Source organism: Peromyscus leucopus, chromosome 3, assembly GCF_004664715.2.
Source record: "Peromyscus leucopus breed LL Stock chromosome 3, UCI_PerLeu_2.1, whole genome shotgun sequence".
Taxonomy (NCBI): Eukaryota; Metazoa; Chordata; class Mammalia; order Rodentia; family Cricetidae; genus Peromyscus; species Peromyscus leucopus.
The window spans coordinates 101,724,473-101,750,301 of NC_051065.1; the positions used below are offsets into that span (position 1 = coordinate 101,724,473).

Consider the following 25,829-nt stretch of genomic DNA (forward strand, 5'->3'; position numbering starts at 1 on the left):
CTTTCCTGACCTTGACCGTAATGACCTCCATAGTGTGTTAACCGCCTTGGTGGCTACAGCTTGAATGTTGGTGTCACTCACAGCTGTTTTCCTATTTTTCAGTCCTCCCTCACATGGGTACCGGGGAAAAAGCAACAACAACAACAACAACAAACAAAACAAAAAACAAAAAAAAATCCAATCAAGAACCTATTCATATACAATGGCCTTTTGACCTTCTGGGGGAAGGTTTTATACACATATTTTGTTTTTGAAATAGGGTCTCTCTACATAGTCCCAGCTGTTTGGAACTCACAGTGTAGACTAGGCTGGCCTCAAATTCACAGAGATCTGCCTGCCTTTGCCTCCCATTAAAGGTGTGTGCCACTACACCCAGCAATATTTTATAATGGGTATCATTTGTAACTTTTGTCTCTAGGAATTACATGTCAAAAGGTTATTTTTTGTACAGACACATAATTATGTTACCCCTTAGTGGGCCAGTATATTTTATTATTAGACTATAGTTATCTGGACAGGAGCTGTAGTTGATCTGGACATTTCTAGAAGCCTTTTGACAAGAAGCATGTTTTGGTGCCATAGAGCCCCTTTGGTTTTGACTGACTTACTAGAGTGTATTTCTGGCTTAAACTTAGGTAGTTTTAATTACCATCAATCCATTCCTTAGAAGGAAAAACCTCTCCCCTCAGTTGCCTAGCTGACTGAAGGCCATTGAAATTAAGCTAACAAATATGATTTCCCAAGCTCATTTTTTATCATATTCGGAGTAATTTCTCTATTTTGGACAGGGTCTCATGTAGCCCAGGCTGGCCTTTAACTTGATGTGTACCCAAAGATGACTTTGATTACCTGATTCTCCTGCCTCTGCTTCCCAACTCCTGGAATACAGTTATACACCATCACACCTGCCAGTTAGGTTGTCTACTGACTGGTATGATTAATGAAAAGAAATCAGAAGTAATTTTAGACTTTTTAAAAGTTTAAATAAGCTGGGACATAGTGGCAAATGCCTGTACTCCCAAAATTTGGGGGGTTGAGGCAAGTAGATCAGAAATGCAGTCAGTCACCTTTGCCTACAAAGGCCAGACTGGGCTACATGAGATCCTGTCTCCATAAATACAATATTTAATTTGAAGGCTTCTTTTGGGTCTTTCTGGATCTTTCTGATGTCTAATCAATAAATGTGGGAACGGGTCTTATCTAGTACTTTATAACTTAAAAGATACCATAAACGTCTATAGAAACCTCCCTGTAATGGTGGCATTTTCCCTGTGCATGTGTAGAACCAGGCACCAACAGGTGAGTTTGTTCTCATAATAAACACTGGAGAGAGCAGCCAGCTAGCTGCTTGGTTCTTCCAAGATGATACACAAAAGAAAGTGTACACCATGGTAACTGATGCCATTTAACTTGGAAACGCTTAAATCGTTATTGGAAGCCCCATGTTGGAAAACAAAATGAGCCAATCCACACTCCTCTGGAAGTTGATAAAGTGCCGGCCGGCATCCTTCTGTGGACAAAGTCACCTGGTCTATTGCTTGCCCGAAGCATCTGTCAATGAAATTTTAACAATGTAACCCATGGTGGATCCCCAAAACCAGTTGGACACAAAGTGCAAGTCTTTTCATGGTGACTTTGGAATCTGGGTAGAACTCAGTATTTCCTGCACCATTGCTTGACTGGCCATATGCCTTGGGTTTTACTCTAGGGTGTGGGGCTGCATTTCACCTGATGTTTTCACATTATTCCATAACACGTTTATTATTTTTATGGCCAAATACTCCACTGAACTGAATGCCACATTTTGTTTTGTCATTCAGTTCATGGATATGATTTTCTTTTTGCCTATTTTCAACAAAGCTGAGTGAGCATGTATACATTTTTATGTGTTGGCCTGTTTTCCCTTTTCTTGGGAATATACCTAGGGGTGGAATTGTTTGATCCTATGCAACTCTCTTAACATCCAGTGAAATGCCAGACTTTGAAAAATGTCTTTAGCATTTCACATCGCCACAGGCAGTGTGGACATTTCAGTGTCTCAGCATCCCAGTTAGTATTTGTTTTGTCTCCTTTGGTTTTTGCCATCACTTTGTTGGGAGGAGTTTATTTTTAGACTATAGCTTTGAATGTTTAACAAAAAATGCACTGTAAATGTGGGTTTTCCCTGACTTTCGTGCATTCACAACTGGTCGTGTATCTTGGAAATACAGAGGGCCTGTAGTCCCGTCCATCGCTGTCACACCCGGTTTGAAGCAGGGCACACCAGCCTTTGCTTCAGCAGCTCCTCTGCACCATCTCCTCAAAGGGCAGGCCAGGGCATGTATCTGAGACCCGAATTATCAGAGGTTTTTACTACTAAGATTGCAAATGCACTTGCTTTGGGCACTCCCGCATGGTAACAGGTCTAGCTTTCTCCCTCTTAGCTCCCTGCTCACAAGGTTTATTTCTCAAGGTATCCTCTTTAAACATTCCTCACAGATACTGTGTGGAAGAACTTTCCATTTCCTTTCCAACTACAGTAGCTTTCTTGGGGATATGTTTGTGGATATCCTACTTTAAAACTTGGACCTTGAACTAAGCACGTTGATAGAATCAGTTTACCGCTTTTATAGGGCTAAAATGTCTACAACCTAGCACCATCAAACTCATTATGTCCTTATTGCCACACTCATCACTTCAAGCCTTTGTTTTGTTAATTCTCTCTTGAACTGGTAATACAGCCCAGTGAAATTAGAAATAATATGCCGTATTTGATGAGTGTCCTTCCCACTCTTCTTACCAGGTACCAACTCATCAGAGGCAACCTGTGTGAACAGTTTCTAGCGCAAGTGAGTTGTACAGTCATCAGCATATCCACGTTAGAATATTTCGATCTGGGAAGCTGCCTTGTTTTTCTTTACAGTTACTCCCAGCTTTGGGAACCCTGATCTTGCCCATTCTGCACAGTTCATATAGAGTCACTGATGATGCAGCCTTTTGTATCTGGCTTGCTTGCTTTTGTGTGATGTTTTCAAAGTTTATCCACGTGCTATCTTGTCAGTAATTCCTCCTATTGTTGAGTAGTAGTTGGTTATGTGGGGTTTTACCACATTGTGTCTATTAGTGGACATTTAGAATGTTTAGATTGTTTTTTAATTATCAGAATATGACTATGAACATTTATTTAAAGTTTTATGTAAGCATTTTCATTTCCTTTAGGTGTGAAACGGCTTATGATAAATTTTTAATGTTTTAAGAAACTTTTTTCAAAATGCCCACGTGCAGTGTATTGAGCATTCCAGTTCTTCCACATCTTACCAAAACTTGTCATTATGTTTTTGGTATGACCATCCTAAATGATATGAAGGCACTTCATGATGCTTTTAATCTGGACTTCACAGATGACTGGATAGTAAAGATCTTTTTGTGTGCTTGTCTTTGGTGGGAAGGATACTCAGATATTTTGCCCATTTTAAAGCTAGGTCTGTCTTCCTGTTCAGCTCAGATGAGTTTTACGTATTTGGGTCTCGGCCTTTTGGGTAAGACCAAGTGTGGTATCTGGTCTCACCAGCTCTATATTTTTGGCATCAGTCCTACCAGGTGTATAACTTGAGGATACATTCTGTTCCTGCACTCAGTTTATTTTAGAAGTGAAATTTAATGTTCAAATGGTGAATAATGCAGTTTGGTTTAACATTGTTTTCCCCTCGTGAATTGTGCTGTTGGTATTAGATCCAAGTTTTTGTTTTTGTTTTTGTTTTTTTTCCTGGTCAAAGTAACAAAGGTTTTCTCTTATGTTTTCATTTTAAAACTTATATAGGCATGTCCCACCTGTAGTCCACATGCATCTCAGGATAGCTATTGTGCTATTCATAGATGGCAACGTCATATAGCGATCTCAGAAAGCTTGGACATACCTGTTGGTTTTAGTAGTTATTTAGTTCTGCTCAGTGCATTTTTGTGTATGTAATGTGGTGTCTAAAGTCATTTTTTATATGTGAAGATTCATTTGTTCTAAATCCCTTGCTCACGGGTCTGTCCTTTGCTCTAGTGGGTAGCCTTGGTGCCTTTCTGAAAAATTATTGACCATAATCATAAGAGTTACTTTATCACTCTCAATTCTGTTTTGAATTTTAAAACACCCAGTTTTTAACCTCAGTTATACTGTCTTAATCATTGTAACTTTGTTTTGAAATCAGGAAATGATTTTTTTATGTGTTCTTTTTCTTTCCTAATAATTTTGGGCTCTTATGATCCTTTGCCTTTCCATGGAAGCTTGAATCCATCAGCTTATAAATCTCTTCTGGAAGGTTTAGGATTTTTTAGGCTTATGGAGAACCTGCAAATTAATATGGAGAGACTTGCCATCCTAGCAGTTTTTGAGTCTTCTAACTCATATACATATGAGTATCTCACTGTTTATTTAGATTTTTAACTTCTCTCATAAATACTTTGTAGTTTTTTTTTTCTATTGTGAATGAGATTGTTTCCTTTATTTTCAGTTTTCACAGTGCTCGAGTACAGACATGACTTTTCTGTCTTGAAACTCAGCCCCTCTATGGGTACCTACTATACTTGCCTCTCACAGCAGTTGAGGTTTGTGGTGTTTCCTGCCATCATATCACCCTGTTGTCCCTTCTGTATTTGCATGTTTGCTTTTTAACATCATAGCGTTCTCAAAGTTGTTTTTTTTTTTTTGTTTTTTTGTTTTTTTGGTTTTTCGAGACAGGGTTTCTCTGCGTAGTTTTGCGCCTTTCCTGGAGCTCACTTGGTAGCCCAGGCTGGCCTCGAACTCACAGAGATCCGCCTGGCTCTGCCTCCCGAGTGCTGGGATTAAAGGCGTGCGCCACCACCGCCCGGCTGCGTTCTCAAAGTTTTACACTAGTTGGGTTTTTGTTTTATTTAATGCCTACCATCAAAACCTTTTTTATTTGTTTGTTTTGAGATGATGGCTCACTTTTTTGCCCAGGCTGGGCTTAAACTCATGAAGAGCTGAGATTTTTTTTCTAGTATTTCTTTTGTTGATTTGTTGTTGTTGTTGTTATATACATGCCTTTATTCATTCGTTTGTTTTGAGACGGCCTCACTGTGTAGCCCAGGCTAGCCTCAGGCTGCAGTCCTTTGGCCTCCTCCCAAGTGTTGACTGCAGGTGTGGGCCAGCATGTTCAGCCTCTTTCGACACCTCCTGTAATTTCAGGAGTAAAAACTTCAATTCCATTTCTAAGTGAGGAAACTGGCACAAAGAGACAACTTTGTGTCTTGAGAGACAACAAATAAAGGCAGAATCCAACACTGGCTCGGAGCTTAGGATTCTAGGCTTGAAGCTGGCTTTTGTTTTTTGTGGTTTTCCCCTCCTGCATCAAAATTTTCATCATTCTGTCTATACAGTGCTCTGGCCTTTAATTTACATAATTTTCACTACTAAACATCTTTTGATTTGATTTGGACCATACTCCTGTACCTTGAGAGCCTCTCTGGCACTCTGGGTGTTTATTATATAGAAATCTTGCTTTCTAACTCTCCAAGGCATTTATACAGAAAACATGAAGCAAGACTGGCCAAACCTAGAGAACAGGAGGTACTCAGTGGGGATTTGTGCAGTGCACATTGTCTACCCAGGCCTTTCCAAGTGTTGAAATAACGCTAGGGTAAGTGTGGACTTAGTGGCCGTGGCTCTACCAGCATGTGCTGTCACTTCAGTTCCTGAAACTCCATCTAGTTCTCAACATGCTGTCCTTCTGTCCCCAGATAAGTATACTGGACATGCTGCCACTCAGTGACTGTCTGCCAGGAAACGGCTAACCTGGCAGGCCAGTTTTTGTCTTCTTTCCCATGCTTGGACATTTGTTAGCCTTGACTTTCACATGCCTGGAGATTATCAGATTGATGATCAGCTCTAAACTTGACAGGTCAACGGTGTTACACTCACCAGTTTACAATACTTACCCTTCTGAAAGTCAAAATGTTTCCTTCTACAGATATCTTATCATTGCTCCTTTCCCCCCCAGGGTTCTGGGCTAAGTTCCCAGAGGCCTTGGAGTATAGCTTTTAAAGTCGAAAGAAGTAGATACGTGGCTTGAGCTGCACAGCACCTCTGTCAAACTTGCTTTGAAAATGTCACTTAGCACTTATTAAAAATTCAGGTGATCAAACCTCTCCCCTAGAGATTCTGCCCCCCTCCCGGAGCTCTCCCACCCCCAGACATTTTATGATGAGCAGCCTTAAACACCCTTCGGCCTGAGAGGTATCATTGGGGCAGAGCACCTGCTGTGCCATCCTGCCAACCAGTGCTCAGGTGCCCGCACCTGCCCACAAGCTGGCCATCCTTTATATGCCCGTATTCCCAGATCTGAGGGAAGGGAGAGACAGGGTTGCTGGGCCTTCCTAGCTTCCAATCTAGTTGTGAAAATGTGAGCCCAAGTCCAGGACTTGCCTCGAAGGAATAGATTGAGAGTGGTGGAGGAGGTTGCTGTTGCCCTCTTCTGGCTTCCGTGTGTGTGTGTGTGTGTGTGTGTGTGTGTGTGTGTGTGTGTGTGTGTGTGTGCTTAGATACAGACAGCTTTTTTTTTTCTTTTAAAGAAACAGTTTTATGTATTTGTTCAGCTATATTTTGATTTTTTTTTCACCCACCAGTCAACTTTCATCCCGTAACTGGACCTGCAGTGCACTACTTGCTCTGAGTATAGTTAAAGGAGGCTTTGGGACTTTCCTGTATTTTATACTTGACTCCTTTGGGATTTCTTGAGGTGCAGTGCAGCTCTTTGTGTGTCTCTGTCATATAAAAAGCCTCTGAATCTGCTCTGATTGAGGGGTCCTCTATGGACTTCATCACTTAAGTTAGCATCTCTTTTAGCTCCAGAATTATCTACAGGTGTGAGCTGAGAATTTCATTCTGGAGACATGTCAGGCAAGGGTTAGCTACCAGCTTCAATTTTCTCAAATCCCCGAGGAAGTCCCAGCTCTCTTTGTATTGAATAGCTTGGGCCTATCTTACAGCAGCATTCTCCATATCGTGGATACATGATCACATTATTCACAAGTTTCTTTCAGCTCTGTCTCAGCTGTTTGACTAGAGAGGGTTGCAGAGGCTTGTAAACTGGCTTGCCCTGTAGGTAACTGGTAGTCCTCTGGCTACCAGTCACTCTAACAGAGTCTTTTTTTGTTTTTCCAGGTGACAAATCATGTTTCTTCTGATTCCATTTCATCTGCTGATAGTTTCTTGAGCTTGGACTCCACCCTTTACACTGAGGAAAATGTGCACATGTTGAATAAGGGTGTACAAGCTGGTAAGTCCTTTGAATTTAAATTTGCATTGATATAAAAATGCTTCAACACACTTAACCTCACTCATGATAAAGGGTATAAAGATTTAAAATACCTGCATATTTAGATGCTATTTTTTACTTATTAATTGCAAAAAATTCCAAGTTTGTAAGCAAGAATGTAGGCATTAGGTGCCTTTGTAGCAGAAGTCCAAATAATACAGCCTCTGTGAAAAGCAGTTTAGCAGTTCTTATCAAATTTGCTTTGACTCAGTGGTTTTTTTTGTTGTTGTTGGTTTGTCTATTTTGCTCAATAGATGTACTCAAAGTTTTTTTCAGGCTTTGTTTTGTGTTTTGTTGGTGCCATGTTGCTTGTCTTTGATCAGGCAGGAAGAATGTGTGTTAGGTGTAAAAAGTAGGGTTATTGTAGCAGAAAATTAAAATCAACTTTGATCGCCATCATAACAATGGTGAAATTAGCTGGGCGTTGGTGGCACACGCCTTTAATCCCAGCACTCGGGAGGCAGAGCCAGGCAGATCTCTGTGAGTTTGAGGCCAGCCTGGGCTACCAAGTGAGCTCCAGGAAAGGCGCAAAGCTACACAGAGAAACCCTGTCTTGAAAAACCAAAAAAAAAAAAAAAAAAAAACAATGGTGAAATTAATTATTGTAGTTTCATATGAAGATGTTTTATATAGAACGAGGAAGCTCTCTAAGAACTGGAGAAATGGTTAAGAGCACTGGTTGCTGTTGCAGAGAGCCTGGGTTCAATTCCCAACACACACAGAGGTTCCCAGCATATAGATTTGAAAAGAAGAATCAAGGTACAGAACATGTGCAGTTTACTGCTGTGTGCATTGTGTAAAAACCAAGGGAAGGCAGTGGCGTGAGTGAGTAAAGTCCTCTGAGGCCCTGATGTGTAAGCAGGGTGACTGGGGAGCAGGACTAGGAGAAGTTGAAGCTTAGGCCTGCAGAGCGTTTGCTTTCCTACAGGTCAAAGGGCCTTGAGCTCAGCACTACCGCCCCCTTACTGGGTGATTGGCAGCAAGTCCAGAAGTACTGACTGTCTTGCTCCCTTGGAGTTGAAAGCCTGACCCAACTGAATCCATATTTCTTCCTTCTCTCTGATAGTTAAACCTGCTTAGAAGTTAAACCTGTGTCTGTCTCTGCCCTTTTCCTCTCTTCCTCTCCTTCCCCTCACCCCCATGCATCATGTCTTTGAGTTATTGATAGGGGCTCACCCCCTGACTTTAAGCCTACCAGCCACGATATATCTGTGTTTCCCTCCAGGTAACTTGGAGATTGTGACTGGTGCCAAAAAATGCACTCGGGATGTTGGGGTGACTTTCCCAACTCCCAGTTCTAGTGAAGTCAGGATGGAAGAGGACAGTGATGTGACTTCTGGGTCAGAAGAAAAAGCCAAAGAGAAAAAGTTCCTCGCCAATTATCTGCGGGACAGAAACTCAAGGAATCATAAGTCAAGTTCCTGTGAAGGTTGGTTGGTTTATATTTTGAAGGTCAGTTTCTAACCCAGGTAGCAGGGAGTCTCACAAAGGCATGTTGAAGTCTCTTGCAACCCTGATATCCCTTGCTTCTGAGGACTCTGTTGACTCCACCTGCCACTAGCCACCACACTGGCATGTTTTGAAAGTAACTAGAACTTCATGTCGAGAGTCCTACTGTGTTTAAGACAACTCAGGGGCACCCTAAGGGTTGTCACCCCAACAGATGAGTCCTTTGCAAGTCAGGATTACATGCATGCCTTTGTCGTTGGCTACGATGATCAAAAAATACAACTTTTCAGTTTCTTCTTGAAAATATTTCCTGTAGGTGTCTCATGGTTTGTTCCTGTGGAAAATAGAAAGTCTGAATCTAAGAAAGAAAACCTGCCCAAGATTTACGGCCCTGGTATCTCCTGGTTTGAACCCGTAACCAAAACCAAACCCTGGAGGGAGCCGCTGAGGGAACAAAACTGGCAGGTGCTGTGCACGAGCAATCGTGGGTCCCTGGGAGGCCCCGGCGGAGATGGTGGCCGTGTTCCGCTTAGGCCGTTTGTGAGAGCAACCCTGCAGGTGGGTACCGGGACGTCAGTGTTTTGTGGGACCACATGTGACTCGGGAGCTGATGACAGGGAGGAGGGGGTTCTACCGTGGCACTGCTCGCTGTGTGCAGGCTTCACATGGCAGTAGCAGCCTGGTGTCTGGGCCAGGATTGCACTGTTCCAGGGCCTTGCCGTGTTAACCAAGTGCTGGCCCTGGAGCTCTTCCCCTCGCTCGGCCTTACCAGATCCCTTGGTGACTAAAGGGATTGATATTTAGTGATGCATTTGTTTGAAGGGAATGTACTTACCGCTGTCTCATCGACATTTGGAAGAGGTGCAGGTGACCCCACAGGAAAGAGCTCTCAGCTTTTCCAAAGGCGTTTCTGTGCTTCCTTTGATTTCCCTGGGGGTGCCCTCCCCTGCAGGCTCTGAAACCTGTGGGGCAGGTGCCGTGTTTGGGGGGGCACTTGAGAACAGGCCATGTCATTAACATGAGGCTTTTTCTCTCTCTCCTTTAGGAAGCTCTTCAGCTTCACAGACCTGACTTCATCTCCCGTTCTGGGGAGCGGATAAAACGCCTGAAGTTACTAGTCCAGGAAAGGAAGCTACAGAGCTTGTTCCAGAGTGAGCGGGAGGCTCTCTTCAATGCTGTGCGGCCCCTGCCTAGGAGAGGTACACCTCAGGTCACTTGTCCTGCCCAGGAGAGGCACACCTCAGGTCACTTGTCCTGCCCTGGAGAGGCATGAGGTACACCTCAGGTCACTTGTCCTGCCCAGGAGAGGCATACCTCAGGTCACTTGTCCTGCCCAGGAGAGGCATGAGGCACACCTCAGGTCACTTGTCCTGCCCAGAAGAGGCACATCTCAGGTCACTTGTCCTGCCCAGGAGAGGCACACCTCAGGTCACTTGTCCTGCCCAGGAGAGGCACACCTCAGGTCACTTGTCCTGCCCAGGAGAGGCATACCTCAGGTCACTTGTCCTGCCTGGAGAGGCATGAGGTACACCTCAGGTCACTTGTCCTGCCCAGGAGAGGCATACCTCAGGTCACTTGTCCTGCCTAGGAGAGGCATGAGGCACACCTCAGGTCACTTGTCCTGCCCAGGAGAGCTATACCCTCTTATCATTTTGTGGAGTGGCAGCGACTGTGCTGAGGAGCCGCTGGATGCCAGGCCCCAGTGAGGATGCTGAGACTCCACTCTTGTTGGCTAATAGACTGGCTCAACCGAGCCTCCCACTCGGCTGTGACCACAGGAACCGGGATTGCTGGCCTTGTCACTGCATCTCTGTCTCTTCAAACAGAGAGGCTGTGTGAGGATGACTGTTCTGTGACCCAGCCTTGCGCTTCTGGTTCAGAGTGTAATAGGAAAATAGTAATGATAAGCAGGTCTTCTCAGAACCGTTCTCCCAGCACCTCTCTAAGAACAGCACTGTAGTAATACTCTTCCTTCACAGGGAGAGTAAGTGGCTCACCCAAGGTTGCACCCCTCTTAGGGAAGGAGCCGGGGTGTGCACCAAGATCTGTGTTCTTAGCGTGACACCGAGGGGCAAGTCTCAATAAAACAACACAAGAAAGCTGTGCAAATAGAAAATACCACCTAAAGCTGTCAGCCTTACCTGTCAACTAGTCAGTAGCTGGGTTCACGCTATGGCTGGCCGCAGTGGGTGTAGACTTTGGTCCCAGTACCTAATGCAGTTCCGGCTTTGGCCTTGCCCGTGGTCTCTTACTCACTGCCCTGTACCGCTAGCTCAGGTTAGGGCCCAGCAGCTCCTCTGCACAGCTCTACAGGCCACACCTCCCCTTATGGTCACTGTCTACTGCTAAACCTCTTCTCTTGTCTAGGCCCCCTGGCTGCCCAAAAGAACAAACCTATTGGAAAGAAAGAAATGATCCAGAGGACCAAACGGTAAGTCGGAAAGAATGAGAGTAAGTATGCAACTATAAGCCAGCCCTTTTGGTTCCTCTGCTGCCCAGGCCCAGGCTAAAGGTGCATGCTCAGTAGGAAGCATGCGAGAAGGTGCTTCCCAGAGCACAAGAAAGGAAGAGAAAAATCGAAGGCAGTGCTCGAGTGCTTCCTGTTCAAAGAGGGAAGGAGAATGCCTGGGATGAACTTGTCTTTATTAGAAATCTGCATGAAACTAAAAAGCATTTGGAAATAAAAACAAATATTTATTTTGGGTCACCTTCTTTATCTTAGCAATCTCATTTCTAGGAGTTTTTCCAACAGAGTAAGAAATAATGGGCTTGCTCTCCAAGACATTAAGTTAAGCTTAAGAAGCTGAGTTTCAGAAGCGTGCTCAGTTTCAGTTCATTGCTGCACTGTGAAATGAAATGCCTTTGCTTTATAGCTGGGTAGACCTGTGCATGCATAAAGTATTTCTGTAATTGCAAAAGAATTGCTAATAGTGGTTACCTTTAGGAAACGAGAACAGAGTGGATGGGGTGTAGGAATATGAGAGACCAGGTTTTTGATGTTTTTAAGATTTATTTTTATTGTGTGTGTATGAGTGTTTTGCCCATTTGTATGTAAGTGTGCATATCCTCATGCATGTGGTGACCCCAGAGGCCAAAAGAAGGTGTTGGATTTCCTTGAATTGGAGTTACAGACAGTTGTGAGCTGCCACATCGGCGCTAGGAATTGAACCTGGATCCTCTCTAAGAGCATCCAGTGTTCTTATCCACTGAGACTGAGCCATTTCTTCAGACCAGGTTTTCAGAGACTTTTTGAATCTTGTGCCGTGGCAGGCGTTGTCTCTGCATTAGTTAATCAGTTTGATGCACACACACATTGATCCTGAGAATGCCATTGAAAATCTAAGTCATGGGGGACATTCCTAGGGGCTCTTTAGAATCTGATTTTAATAAGAACAGGTAGTTGCGTGGTGCTTCTGATGTGAGGGTTGTTGTTGTTTATCGATGTTGGTTTGTTTGAGACAAATGTATATGCTCATGGCTGGCCTGGAACTTGCTCTGTAGACCGGGCTGGCTTGGAACTCACGGATCCTCCCGTCTCGGCCCCCACTCTTGGCACTGCTTCCCTTTCAGTGACTTTTGCTTTTTGAATTGAATACTCTGTGGACACTATTTCTAAAAGAAGAAAGAAGAAAGTCCAAGTGTTACTCAGAATTCTTCCCTCCATCCTACACACACTCATCTTGTTTTCAAGCTCCCTCAGCCTGAGGTTAGGGGCACCCAACCCTATCTAGGGTGCAGTGTAATATGTCACCTGACTGTCAGACCTGCAGCCGCCTCAGCCTCTCCGCACCTGCTTACACCTGTCTCCCTGTACCACAGCTCCGTTTCTCCCAGCGCACATTCCCAGCACGGATACCCTTTCTCCTGTCTCTGTCCTGTCCCTGACAGTTCATTTCCAATGCAAGCCTGTAGCAGGGTCCTGGTCTGTTGTTCCCTTTGGGGGCGGGGGTCAAGTAGGCACAGAGTCAAACCCCACAGACAGGGAGAATGTCGAAACAACAAGCTCAGTTTATTCAGGAAGAGGCAAGCCTATATACCCTCCACCCCACCCTGGGGGGAGTTCTGATGAATATGCATCTGCTGGTGTGACTTAGCTGCCCCTCATTGGTCCGGGTCATCTCCAGATCATGTTTCAGCTGCTGTTGCTAAGGCCCTTAGGCTGACCCAGGTTGGCTCTCAGAAAGTATCTTTTTTACTTGTTTGGGCCTTCTGGACCTCAAGCCTGTTAGGGATGAGTCATCCCACACAAGCCTAAACTCCTCTGAAGCCTGCTCGGCCCTTTCGACAGAATAAGTGTCTCTTCTCTATTAACTCAGATATTTTACAGGTGCAGCTAGTCTAGTACTTTCCTTTATTTTCCTGTGTTTGAAATGCAATAGTAACTGGAACTGCTAGAGGCAAAACACATCAAGATAACAGTGATATGTAAAGGCTTTCTGAGAAGCACAGAAAATAATCCACAGAATTAAAAATGGAATTTCATGAAATTAAAGTTTCTTACAGCAAAGAAAGAAACATCAGCAGAGTGAAGTGATGGTCTACAGAATGGAAGAAAATCTTTGCCAGCTGTGTATGTGTCTTAGTTCTTTTCTCGTTGCTGTGGTAAAATAGCCTAACAAAAGCAACTTCGGAACCAAGGGTTTATTTTGGCCTACGGTCCATGGTGGTAGCGGCCAACAGGGGAGGCTGCTGACCCGTCACATTGCACTTCCCTTTAGGAAGTAGAGAGTGCACAGGAAGTGGGTCCGAGCTCAAGGTCCATCCCCCGTGATCCACTTCTTCCAGTGGAGTTCCACAACCTTCCCAAACAGTGCCACCAGCTGGGGACCCAGTGTTCAAACGTGTGAGACGGGGACATTTCACAACACCATCCAACAGAGGATTATAGATTCTAAAATTTATAGTGATTAAATATATTAGAAGAATCATCCAGCCATTAAATAGGCTAATGAACTAAATAGACAATTCACAAAAGAAAAATCAATTGGCCAATAAATACTTGAAAATGTATTCAACATCTTTAGCCATCAGGGAAATGCAAATCGAAACTCTGAGGTTTCCTCTCCAGTCAGAGTGGCTAGCATCAAGGAAACAAATGAGGACAAATGCTGTGGAGGGAGGAGGTGGGGAAGGACGTGTGTTGTGGGAGGGAATGGAAACTGTTCCATCCACCGTAGACTCTGTAGAAAGTTTCTCAAAACACGGAAACTAAACTATCCTATGACCCAGCTCTACCACTTTTGGGGGTACACCTGAAGGGCTTTGTGTCAGCATATCGCAGAGATGCTTGCACATCCTTGCTCATTGCAGTGGTGTTCCCAGTGGTCCGCAAATGGAATCAGCTCCAGGATTCCTCAGCAGATGAGTGGGTAAAGGAAATGTGGTACCTATATACAGTGGGTTTATTCAGCTGTAAAGACTGATAGTATATTTCCAGGAAAATGGGTAGAACTAGAAATCATTGTGTTAAGCAAACTAGGCTAGACTCAGACAAATGCCATATTTTCTTCATATGTGGAACAGAAAGTAGAAAAGCAGACTCAAGGGATGATGGGGAGACGGAAAGAGGCTAAGGAGCGTGTGCATCATGAAAGCAGAAAGGGCACTATTTGGGAAAGAAGAGGACCGGCAAGAGGTGTAGAGAGGACTAGGAGGGCAAAGAAGAAAAACGATTTTATACATGTGCCATCTCATAGTAAAATCCATTTCTTTGTATGCTAACCAAAATATTAATTTTAAAAATACAATAGTAAGATGGATATGGTGTTGCATAGCTGTATAATCCCAGCATTAGTAAGCTAAGGCTAGGTTGAGTTCCAGACCAGACTGGGGTACCTCAGTTGATCCTGTCTGTGTACATACGTGTATGTACTCAGTAATAGCTTTTTTTTATATTGAAACTGTATAAGTTTTGCAGATAGCGTGGAAAACATAATTTTACCTACTCCCTTTTCTGGAAATAAGCACTATTATCAGTGTTTTATATTTTCATAATCTCTCTTCCAGATTGTGGGCACCCCAGGCCATGCTCTCCATATCTATGGACATGGACATGGATGCTTATCAGGGGTGGCTCTGTCTAGAGGCTGGATGCCTGGGCAGCATAGAGCCAGAGGTGTCGGGAGAGCCGCTGTGTACCTTCATGCCAGATAACTGTACTGCTTTCTGTCTTTCCACGTATGCCATTTCTAAGGATCTATGAGCAGCTTCCAGAAGTGAAGAAGAAGAGAGAAGAGGAGAAGAGGAAATCAGAATATAAATCCTACCGGCTGCGAGCTCAGCACTATAAAACGGTTAGCTCTGCTGACACCCTGTCCATGGAGGGATGGCTCAGGCTCATCAGCACAGGGAAGTAGAAGGAGCCTGACTGACACTTTGGAGAAGTACAGGGACTGGTTAAGTGCTGAGATTTCAAACGTTAGGCAGCTGTGACTCGGCACTGCCCATGTGTCTGCAGCTAACCCAGACTTCACACAGGCCATTTAGCCCCTGACTGAGCTGTAATTCCTAAATGGTGATTTGAAACCCGTTTTGCAAGTCCAGAACCATGTAAGTAACCTGGGCAGTGTCTATGCATCGTCAGCAGGGAGTGAGAGGCTGGAGAGTGGAGCCTGCCAGAGCCTCCCAGAGCAGGGGCCCAGTTAATTCCAGATGCCACTGGCTTGAAGGGCCACGTCCTTCCCAGTTCTTGTGTTCCTCCCAGGCTGCTCGCTGCTCTTTAGAGGACTCTGAAAAGCAGCCGCTAAGGACCAGAGCAGACTAGTGTAAGGCTTGAGAACTGTGTCTGGAGCACCCAGGAGCCTGGGCACTGGGGAGACAGACCCCAGGAACTGCCTGCCTGCCTGCTGTGTCAGGATCACGTGACCCTGCTGTGCTGCTGGCTGCTGTCAGCCGATGGGTTGCTCAGTCCCTCTCCATTCTAGTATCTCTTTCTGTGGAGAAGGTGTGGGTTATTGACCACCTTTCCAGAACACTTGAAGAAACACATTTTTCCTGATTGCCACTGGGTGTAGGTGAGTGACACACACAAGCTGTAGGAGAGTCTCATCGGCAGTGTGCCGCGACAGTGGTGACCAGCCACTTGGTGACTGCGTCTGACACTTCTTCCCTGTGTTTTTTCCACAGAGAGTGACCAACCAACTCCTGGGGAGAAAAGTGCCTTGGGACTGACGTAGATGACTTTCCTCAGAGCCTAGGAATCCTTTTTTATAAGCCTAAAGAAGCCTAATTTATACTTTAATGAATGATTTAATAAAGCTTTCTCTTTGTCCATGTGTAACTTGGTACTCTGGGGTGTGGGCGGTGGTGGCCGGAGTGGCTGTGGTTTGGAATCAGTCCCCCCTTTCTGCATCCAGGCCATGCCGTATGGTGGAGCTCTGGGTTCTAGCCAAGAGGGAGTCCCTTTTTGTATCTGTTTTTATACTTTTAGAAAATAAATCGCTGCTGATTGACTCCGAGTAAACAAGCAGCAAAAGGTCATTTTTTTTCTCCATCTGGAGAGGAGCAGGGAGCTGGGCAGTGTCTGCCCTGCTGTGTGGAGGGACATGAGCTCAGAGAATGAAATGTGGCTTCTTTTTGAACCATAGCACAGTGTGTAAGGTCCGCTTTTGCTCAGCATCGGCTTGTCTGGAATGTACATCACCCGAGTCTCTCAGAAAGGCTCCCAGCCTTCTTTCATAGGTCTCCCTTTACTCACTCGTTCTTCTGTGGAACTGAAGCCTCAGACCAGCCATCTTCTCACATGCAACAGTATTTATAACACAGGACAACTTCTGGAATAGAAGTGTTGATAAATGATTCCCACAATGCTCTTAATCCAGTGCCTGGGCAGGATACAGAAAGCTTTCTTCCCTTCTGACCAGGGAACACAGCTAAAATCTGAAGCTAGGGAAGAAATGTGCTGGACATTCAGCAGACACTCGTGTGTGTGTGTGTGTGTGTGTGTGTGTGTGTGTGTGTGTGTGTGGTCTTTTCTCTCCCATAATGGTTGACTCCAGGAGACCTGCAGTGGGAGGGGCAGCCAGACCAGTAGCCACCTCAAATGACGCCCTGAGATGGCATGAAGGCAGGTCCTGCCCCAGTGTCCTGTGAGCAGTCACGTCACATAGCCCAGACTTGTGCTTGTACCCAAAAAGATAGAAGACGCAGGGAAGGGTGCTCGGCCACCCGCCAAATGAGAACATCAGTAGCTCTTAAACCCTTTTCCACTCCAAAATGCTGTGGCTTCGTGGCTTGTGGGTTCCCATTCAGAACAGAACTAGAAAGCAATGGTTGTCCCAAACCCAAGTTTGCAAGGCGACTTAGGCAGGGTAGAAATAATGAATGATTCCTTGGGCCCAGCTCTGGGTGGTTCGGATGCTCTCCAAGAGCATTCAGATCTCCAGGTGCATATGAACAGGACTAGGGAACAGATCCCAGAGCTGAGGTCGCCTTGCCTCTGAGTGCAGAGGTCTTTTGTAGCCACCACCTTGTGGGCAGTACTGCCTGCAGCCCCTTCTGCTTCCAGAGCCCGATGGCTTCCCGACTGTGCACAGCTCCATCTGTGCTATGTACAAAAGCAGGAGGCCCCACCTCAGGCTTCGTTCCTAGGGTGATCAGCCTGCCCTGCTCTCTCTGCCCCCAAACACTTGCCCTGACTGTACTCCGTGGGGCTTATCAAGACCCATACCTCTCACTTTGATGAAGCCCAGGCCAGGGCTGCACACCGCTGCTGCCTCTAACTTACTATGATTGGCTCTAGAACTGCTTGCCCTCTGCTGTTCCTTCCGGAGCTTAGCGCAGCCTGGCCCTGCAGTGATCACCCAGGCCTACAGTTTGGGGTGAGGGTATGGCAAAGAGGAAAGCATTTTAATGTGAAACCAGGGTGGTAAAGTGGAAGTAGCCCAGGCTGGCCTCAGAGTCAACAGTCGGGCCCCCAGCCTCCCAAATGCTGGGATTTCAGGCATGTCAAACCATGTCTGACTTCATGAAGTATAATTTGTGTCTCAAATGATTGTTCAGTCCAGCTATGAAATTAGACCAGTCTGAATCATAATGTGGCCTGCATCTTTGCTGGGAGCAAGGTGATTTCAGCCTACATAGTTGTTGCTTCTAGCCATCTCCCAGGTGATCACAAGACACTTGGCAGGCTGGACTAGGCAGGGAGCTCACAGGGAAAAGAGCTTTACAAACTAGTATTGCCCAATAGAGGGCACTCTGCAGCCTCAGCCCCTGCTTAGCCCCACAAGAGGCCCTTCCCCATCTTAGGAAACTCCATCCTCACCACTCCCCAAAGAAGCCAATTTCCACATCTGACCCAGCCATGTTTTGATGTTTGGCTGTTTGTTGTGTGTGGTGGTGGTTTGGGGTTTTTGTTGTTGTTGTTGTTGTTGTTATTAGGGAGTTACATTTCTAAGGAACATGAACACAGATGTACACTCAATTCTCTTAGTCTGAGCAACACTAGCCCTGAGTTCCTTCCCTAACTTTCAGAAAGCTTTCTCCTCAGGCTCTAGGGTGAAATCTGCACATGGGTGCCTGTTCTCTCTGTCCTCGGCCATTTCCTCCAGTGCAATACTGAGACTGGACTTGGTCAGCCTAGGTTCCTAGATTTCTCTTCTGCAGAGGACCTGCGGCCAAGTTCCGAAGTGGGCATGGTCAGATGTACATACCCCTCCAGTTCCTGGCCCAATCTATCACAATATTCATCCTCACCTTTGCTCCCCAAATCCAGAACCAACATAAGATAGATTGAGCCAGACTGAACAAAGCCTCCACTTGATTTCATGTTGTTCGAGCTGAGAAATGGTGGAAGGAGCTTTAGAGCATGTGTGCTGTCTTCCAGAACATAGAGACTGAGCACCTTGGCCAGACTAGAAACAGGACAGCCCTATCACCCCGCAACAGACACGGCAATGCTGTCACCTCACAGGAAGGCATCAAGCAGTCTTAGAGCAGAGCTGGAAATAGAAAACGTGTTGCTACAGAAGTGGTTGGGATGGAATTGCTTTTTGTTTTGTTTCTTCCTGAATCGTCCACTAGAGACTAGAAAGGCAATCATCATCGTGTCTTGTTATTTGGTCTTGCATACATGTAGCTTTTGTTGCTGGAGGGCTTCTCTCCAGGTTCCCCAAGCCCCCCCAGCCCCACAATCCACGTATAAAATAATCACTCAGACGCTTGTATCACTTATAAACTGTATGACCGTGGCAGGCTTCTTGTTAACTGTTCTTTTATCTTAAATTAACCCATTTCTATAAATCTATACCTTGCCACGTGGCTGGTGGCTTACCAGCGTCTTTACATGTTGCTTGTCCTGGCGGTGGCTGCAATGTCTCTCCCCTCAGCCTTCCACTTCCCAGAATTCTCCTCTCTCCTTGTCCCACCTACTTCCTGCCTGGCAACCTACTTCCTGCCTGGTCACTGGCCATCAGTGTTTTATTTATATAGAACAATATCCACAGCACTTCCCCTTTTTTCTTTTTTTTTAAAAAGGAAGGTTTTAACTTTAACATGGTAAAATTATATATAACAAAACAATTATCGAGCAAGAATTACAGTTACAATATTAAAGAAGATGTCCTATCTATCTTATATTTGTGAGTTTAAGGTTTTATATCTAACTTATCTTTTATCATAACTGAGGAAATTACAACTCTCTAGTTTTCAACCACATCAAAGACCTGAGAAGGAACATAATGGTACCTAGCTCCTGGTTGGCTCAGTAAGAACCTGCAAAGTGCTTCACACAGTGATCAGTCTAGAGTAGAAGCCAGAGACTTTGGAAAGGGTGGTAGTGTTGGAGGGTGATGTTGAAGGAGGCTCAGGACAGTTGGAAATTGAATAAATAATAAATATACAACAAAAACAAAAACCTAGGGGAAGAATAAGAAACTGGTTTTACTATGTAGCTCGGCTTAAACTAAACACAGAATACTGATGAGAATCATCCTTGTAAACTGTGGGATCTAGGAGACACATCTTGAGCATGTCTTCAGAGACATTTCCAGAGGAGTTTTAAGTAATTCCAGAGGAAAGAAATCCTTCCCTGAATGTGGATGACACCATCCCATGGACTGGAGTTCTAGCAAAATAAAAAGCTGAGTACCATGAGTCATCTTTATCTGCTTCCTGACTGTGGACCTCTATAACCAGTCACCCCAGGCTTCTGCTATCACAGCTAAACCCACACTTGCCTTCCTCCACATGGTAGACTGTCCCCTCGAACTCTGAGAGCAAACAAACCCTGATATTGTTGCTTGTGAGCTATTTTTGATTACAGAACTAAGAGTAACTAATGCATACCCCAAATAGCACTCCTGTACAGGGGTCTGGGAGGAGGAACTGTGCACATGCATGTAGACACTTACCACTTGTTCTCAGCCTTGCCGAAGAGCATGCAGCACACAAGCCATGACTGAACAGGGGAGAAGGAGCCACAGAAACCCTTTACAGGAGCACAGGGGATGTTCTGCACATCAAACCACAGACTAATCTCCTTGAATAGGTAAATGGTTTAAGGAACAAATACTAGCCCTAAAGAAACGGGTTGATAAATATGATAGATAAAATGGGAGAGAAAAGAACACACACACACACACACACACACACACACACACACACACACACACACACGTGGGGTGCAGAGATAATTGCAGCACAGGTAGCCAACAAAAGATTCACATGCAGAACATGTAAAGAGCTCATAGGAGTCAACTTTCAAAACTGGCAATGTAGGAAAATGAACTAAATAAAACAGGCACAGGTAATTTCACAGAAGAACAAACATCTGAACCTTAAATATGGAAATTGCCCTGCTTTGGGCAAATGCACACTATAAGCAGAATAAAAGGACCTTTTTTTTGCTCAGTGGATTGGCAAAGATATTTAAGTCGGACCAGAAAGGGGGCCAAGTGGAATTCAAGAGCAGCTTGAACAGGTTTGCATTCACTGAACAATTGAGTCCTAAGGATGCACTCTGGGACAGTGCACCCCACTGCCCACCCAGGAAGGTTAAAGGCAACATCTTCCCAACAGTGCAAGGAACAGGAGACCCCAAGAGCTGTCCTGCCAAGACCAGTAGATGATCCAAAGATTCAGAAGCTAAATAAAATTTTATTATTTAGTGTTTCATTTTATACATTGCTACAGTGTCAGATAAAAGACACCTCGGAAAGCGTGTATGGGAAATAGTGGCCATTGCCCCAACCCTCCCCCCAAACACATGACTCAGCTGTGCTTGAATGTGAGGGTTAGTGGTTTGCTCCTAAAGTAGCTGGGTTTGTTACTACTACAGAAGCAACCAGATCCCGACAGATGCACACACCGGAGATAGATCACAGGCCCCCTTCCTGAGCAGAAGTGAGACAGTACTTTAAGTGTATCATCGGAGATTTCCTTAGTCTGGAGATAATGGTGAAGTAGGACTCGCCAGTCTTCTGGAAGCCCATATCCTGGTAGAGAGCCAGGGCTGCATACTGGAACACACTGGTGGAAAGGACAACTTCAGGGAAGGCCCGGGCCTGTGCAAACTGGAGGACCCTCCTCACCATGGCTTTCCCTATCCCCTGTCTTCGGTGCTCCAACGACACAGAGAGGTGACGTAGCCATAGTCGCTTCTTCTGCAGGAAGGGATCCTCCACCGGCAGGGCAGCCACGATGCCCACTATCTGACCCCTAGATTCAGCCACCCAGAAGCAGGAGTCATGAGAACTCAAGTAGGTTGTGGTGATGTCAGCCATGTCTGTGTGCAAACACGTTGCTAAATGCTTCACCCAATTATGTTTTGCAAGGAGCCACAGGGAAGCAAAGAGAATAAGGCTGGAGAGAAGAACCACAATCCAGGAGCCTGAGACCAAGAGTAGGGTAAGAGGGACCCCAAGTAAGAGCAAGAGGATTCGGGGTAGCATCAGCATGTAGCGGAAGGTGGTGGGGATGTGCTCCTTCATGCCTCTGGAGAACAAATCCACCACGCTCTTGTGGTCGCTATCCTGGTATTTGCGGATATGATAAGGAGGCATGGGAGACTTCTGGGTCTCAAATCTCAAAGGACAAAAGGCACAGTTGGCTCTGCCTGTATGCTTCTCTGTAATCCTACAGAAGAGAGAAGAAACCATGTAAGTCCCTGACCAAGTTCCCAGCTTGCCAGTAACCATGGAGACCCTGCTTTAGGGTGTGTGTGTGTGTGTGTGTGTGTGTGTGTGTGTGTGTGTGTGTGTGTGTCTTCTGGGCCGAAAGGATATATCATAGAGATTCAGCTGTGTATTAAAGCTGAACTTTGACCGGCCAAGGGTCTGTCAAAAGCAAAGTCATGTATTATGAATATTTGATTTGGTGTTACCCAGCCTTTAATATTTCAGCTGTCTTCTGCTATGAAATCCTTGCCTGCCCAGACCAATTGGTAAACAGTTCAGCTCCCCAGACCTCCTGAACCTACTAAGTTACTAACTGCCCTCCTGAGCTTAGGAGACAGGCTGGGGGGAGACGCCTAGCTTTGTTTCCTGTGCTAATGAAGCTCAGACCTTCCCCTCCACTTGAGGAGGTCTGGTGGTTCTCCAGAGCACTTTGCGAACAAAAGAGGTTTTTAGATATCAAGGTGAGAGATGAAACAACATTCCTGAGGAGGCAGGGAACCACGTGCCCAGGGAAAGAAAAGGCAGGCAGGGAGAAGAGAAAAAAGAATGGAAGAACTAGAGGGGTAAGAACTTGAGAGGAACAAACTGAGATGGGGAAGAACTAGATTGAAGGACTAGAAGAATACTAAAGGAATGAGATGGAAGATGAGGAAGAGCCAGATGGGGAAGAACAAGTTGAGGAAGAACAAGGTGAGAGAGAATGATGTGTGAGGAAGAACAAGTGTGTGTGTGTGTGTGTGTGTGTGTGTGTGTGTGTGTGTGTGTGTGTGTGCGCGCGCATGTTGTCACCTAAGAGGAAATCATCACAGGGAGAAAGCATAAGGCCAGACACACTAGTTAGAATGTTAATTTCTCTCTGTGTCTAGATGTGTGACATTGGGCATGTCACTTAATTTCTCTGGACCTGTTTCTTCATTTGCAGAACAGGATAAAAAAACATTTGCCTGTGAGGACTTGATAGAGTGGCTAACAAGAAGCACTGGTGGGTCCCTTCTCTACCCTCCTGGCCCCATTACTGGAGCTTGGGAGCATTGAGGTGGTACCCTGGGGCAGCCCTCTTCACCCCCAAACCCTTTGATCTCTATCTCTCTCCAGTCTGTACATTGCAAATCCGGGATTCCCAAGAACAAGTTTCAACAAAGCCACTGCCTCTTAACTCTGAACATTTAGACATTTGAGAAAACCTGACCTGGAGGTCCCAAGAAGGTCCTGTTACTCAAGACAAATGCAGAGTCTCCAACCTTGCCCTGAAGTCCTCCTCACCTAGTTGCTTGGAGCTGAGGGTCTAGATCAACCTCAGTGCTGTGCTTGTGACAGATATTCAAGCTTTTCTGTGACCTACCCTATGGGGGTAACAGACTGGGTAGAAACCTCATTGGCTGGAAGCTGGGTGTTTGATAATCATAAACCACAGGGTCAAGCAGCTGGGCTGTGAAGGTCAAGTCAACTTCGTGATCCCCACAGAATAAAGCTGGAAAGGATTCAGGATCTGAGATGGCTCAGGGGTCATTATTCTCATGGCAGAAAGCCTGCCTCTCATCCCCTAGTCCCCTTCTGGGTGCAGCAACTCTCTCCCAGAACGCTCATCCCTTTCTGAGGCCCACTCTGGCTCCTGGTTCCTGCTCCCTTCTATATTGAGCCCAGGGATTCTGATTCTCCTATTCCTAAACTCACTTGTCATAAACAAGAACACATACCCACTGGCTCCAGAACAAGACTCTTCATTGCTGGACTCCCCCTGCCCAGGATGCACCTGTCCCATATTAAATGGCTCCTGGTGGTCTTCACGGATTTCCCCACCTCTTCCTCAGCCATTGTGTGGATACACCCGCCATACTGAATAAGTCTGCTCAGGCCGCAGCCATCTAGAGAGACATACTTCTGTGTGAAAATGTCCCATTGAAGAGATGTCCCATCTATGCCCCGGCTCATGGATTCCTGCACAGGGTGAAGCTGGCATTTGTCAATAGCATTTAGCTATGGGAAGGTCTAAACTAGGAGACCCCTTTCTCCCTTTTATGGTGTTAGAAGAACAAACAGAAGCTGATTCTCCAAATACAAGTCAAATTCAGTGGGGACGCATAGAGCATTGGAACGGTGTGTGTGTGTTACAGCACACAGTGTCCCCTTTCCAATGGCTGGTGGAAATAAAGGAGGAGAGTTACATAACATTCTTACATAACCTTTCCTGGCAACAAAGATGGACTTTGAGAGGGATCAAGGATCAGCATCCAGAGCAGCTCCACTCCCACAGTGAACTGGGCACAGCAGTACAAGATTATGGTGATCTTTGGGCAAGATGTGTTGGGTCTCTGGTGAGTATTACTATTGGCTTTGGGGCACCATCTCTCCTGTGCAACCACCCAGCTTCTTTGGGGACTCATGCATCTGGTGAGGAATTGACTGCAGTGAGTCTTGGGTTGATTGAGACAACTCGCACAATGTTCCTGGAATTTATTGACACACCTGTGTCTTTGTGCACAGGTCGGTGGAGGAGAGAACATTCACAGTGATGTGGGATGAGTGTGGGCTTTAGTGCCTCTCCTGCCTCGGTCCTTTCAGACTGGCCCTTGGTCTCAGTTCCTAGAGTGGAAGCCTCCAGATAAACTCCATCCAGGATCGGGACAGAATCCATCTGGAAGAAGCTGGCTGGATAGGCTTCCTTTCCTTCTGGGAGCTGATAAATTCTTTCTGGCCTGATTTCTAATGATCTAGAGTTGAAGTCAGGTGTGCATTGGGGAGAACAGAGGCCCTAAACAACCACCCTTGGGGAGTTTGGAGTATTCAAGCATAGCAAAGAGAGTGCAAGGTCCTGCTTTCTTACTGCTGGGAGCAGAGTCCACTCACCCACCCCCCCATCCCCCCACCCCCGCTGAGTGGGGAAGTTCACAGTTCATAGTTGCAGGTTGTGAAGGACCCACATAACTCTAGCCAGATTCCACATGTCTAGTGAAGTTGCTGGTTTGTCTGTGCCTAATTTCTGGGTTCATTTGTTTTGTTGAATCTTCAAGAGCTATGAGACTAAAAGGCTGAACTTACTTGATTTGTTTGCTGGTTCTGATTCAAAAATTCATTCTTTTTCCACCTTGAAATTGTGGGACCAGTAAGAAGGCTGAGTGTTGATTGGGAATTAAAGGTGACTTTCATTCTTGGCCAAGAGCAGAACTGGGAGATAAATTCCCAAATCTACTTCTCCACCTTTTGGGAAGCTGCAGTTGAGAGTATAAAATAAAATTGAAGGGGAGGGATAGATTAGGGAAGAGATGGAAATCCATCTTTTCTCTGGGAATGGGTAGAGACTTTCTCAGAATTCACACACCAAATCTGTCCCCCTCTTTGTATGGTGTTTTTCTTTTCTTTCCTCATTATGGCAATGCCAAGTGTCTTGGGGTAGGTGGGGTGCCATCAGAATGTAGGTGCTTTACAATGCAGTTATATATGTCTGCTAGACACTCTGACAGAGTTAGACCCAACTGGAACCTGAGTTCATGACATCTGTATAATGTGACAGTAGCTAAAGCTATCTCAGAATTTCATTTTCTTCCTTCCTTCCTTCCTTCCTTCCTTCCTTCCTTTCTTCCTTTCTTTTGTTTGTTTTTTGAGACAAGGTTTCTCTGTGTAGCTTTGCACCTTTCCTAGATCTCGCTCTGTAGACCAAGCTGGCCTCGAACTCATAAAGATCCACCTGCCTTTGTCTCCCAAGTCCTGGGATTAAAGGCGTGCGCCACCACTGCCCGACCAGAAATTCATTTTCTCAGTTTGGATTTTTCTGGAAAGGAACATGTAGATTTAGATACTAGAAAAGCTCTTTTTCCCCCCAGTAGTGACAGAGAAAACATCTCCCATAGTCTTGCTTTGGGGCTTACAGTTTAGATCTGGAACGTTCCCAAGGTGCTCCTGTACTAAGCAGGTAACACTTAATTGGCGGATTCTCTAGAAGTCTCTTAGGAGGCTCAGTCATTAG

General features: G+C 45.5%; 2 protein-coding genes and 1 long non-coding RNA gene across 8 annotated transcripts in view; 2 read left to right on the forward strand and 1 right to left on the reverse strand.

Moving 5' to 3' along the window:
- The window catches only part of Alms1 (ALMS1 centrosome and basal body associated protein), a 119,931-nt gene extending 103,902 nt beyond the window's left edge, over positions 1-16,029 (forward strand). For all 5 annotated transcript variants that reach the window (XM_037203861.1, XM_037203860.1, XM_028860201.2 and 2 more), the window contains 7 exons: positions 7,151-7,265; positions 8,530-8,733; positions 9,070-9,311; positions 9,799-9,952; positions 11,121-11,184; positions 14,947-15,046; positions 15,879-16,029. In XM_037203861.1, the coding sequence (XP_037059756.1) occupies positions 7,151-7,265; positions 8,530-8,733; positions 9,070-9,311; positions 9,799-9,952; positions 11,121-11,184; positions 14,947-15,046; positions 15,879-15,923 (924 nt within the window). In that variant the 3' untranslated portion in view covers positions 15,924-16,029. The remainder of the gene's footprint in view (positions 1-7,150; positions 7,266-8,529; positions 8,734-9,069; positions 9,312-9,798; positions 9,953-11,120; positions 11,185-14,946; positions 15,047-15,878) is intronic.
- A 4,797-nt stretch (positions 16,030-20,826) lies between these two features.
- Positions 20,827-23,227, reverse strand: LOC114685560 (N-acetyltransferase family 8 member 3-like). 2 transcript variants are annotated; one of them, XM_037203862.1, is made up of 2 exons: positions 23,129-23,227; positions 20,827-21,824 (listed from the first exon to the last, which is right to left on the reverse strand). In XM_037203862.1, exon 2 carries the CDS (start codon positions 21,749-21,751, stop codon positions 21,068-21,070), a length of 684 nt encoding a protein of 227 aa, XP_037059757.1. In that variant the 5' UTR covers positions 21,752-21,824; positions 23,129-23,227; the 3' UTR covers positions 20,827-21,067. The 2 variants fall into 2 exon arrangements, with proteins under 2 accessions (XP_037059757.1, XP_028716028.1); XM_028860195.2 differs by having other exon boundaries at positions 23,055-23,162.
- Positions 23,188-24,903, forward strand: LOC119087628. Its single transcript, XR_005091111.1, has 2 exons — positions 23,188-24,180; positions 24,350-24,903. It is a non-coding gene; the product is annotated as an uncharacterized LOC119087628 (long non-coding RNA).
- Positions 24,904-25,829: the final 926 nt, after the last annotated feature.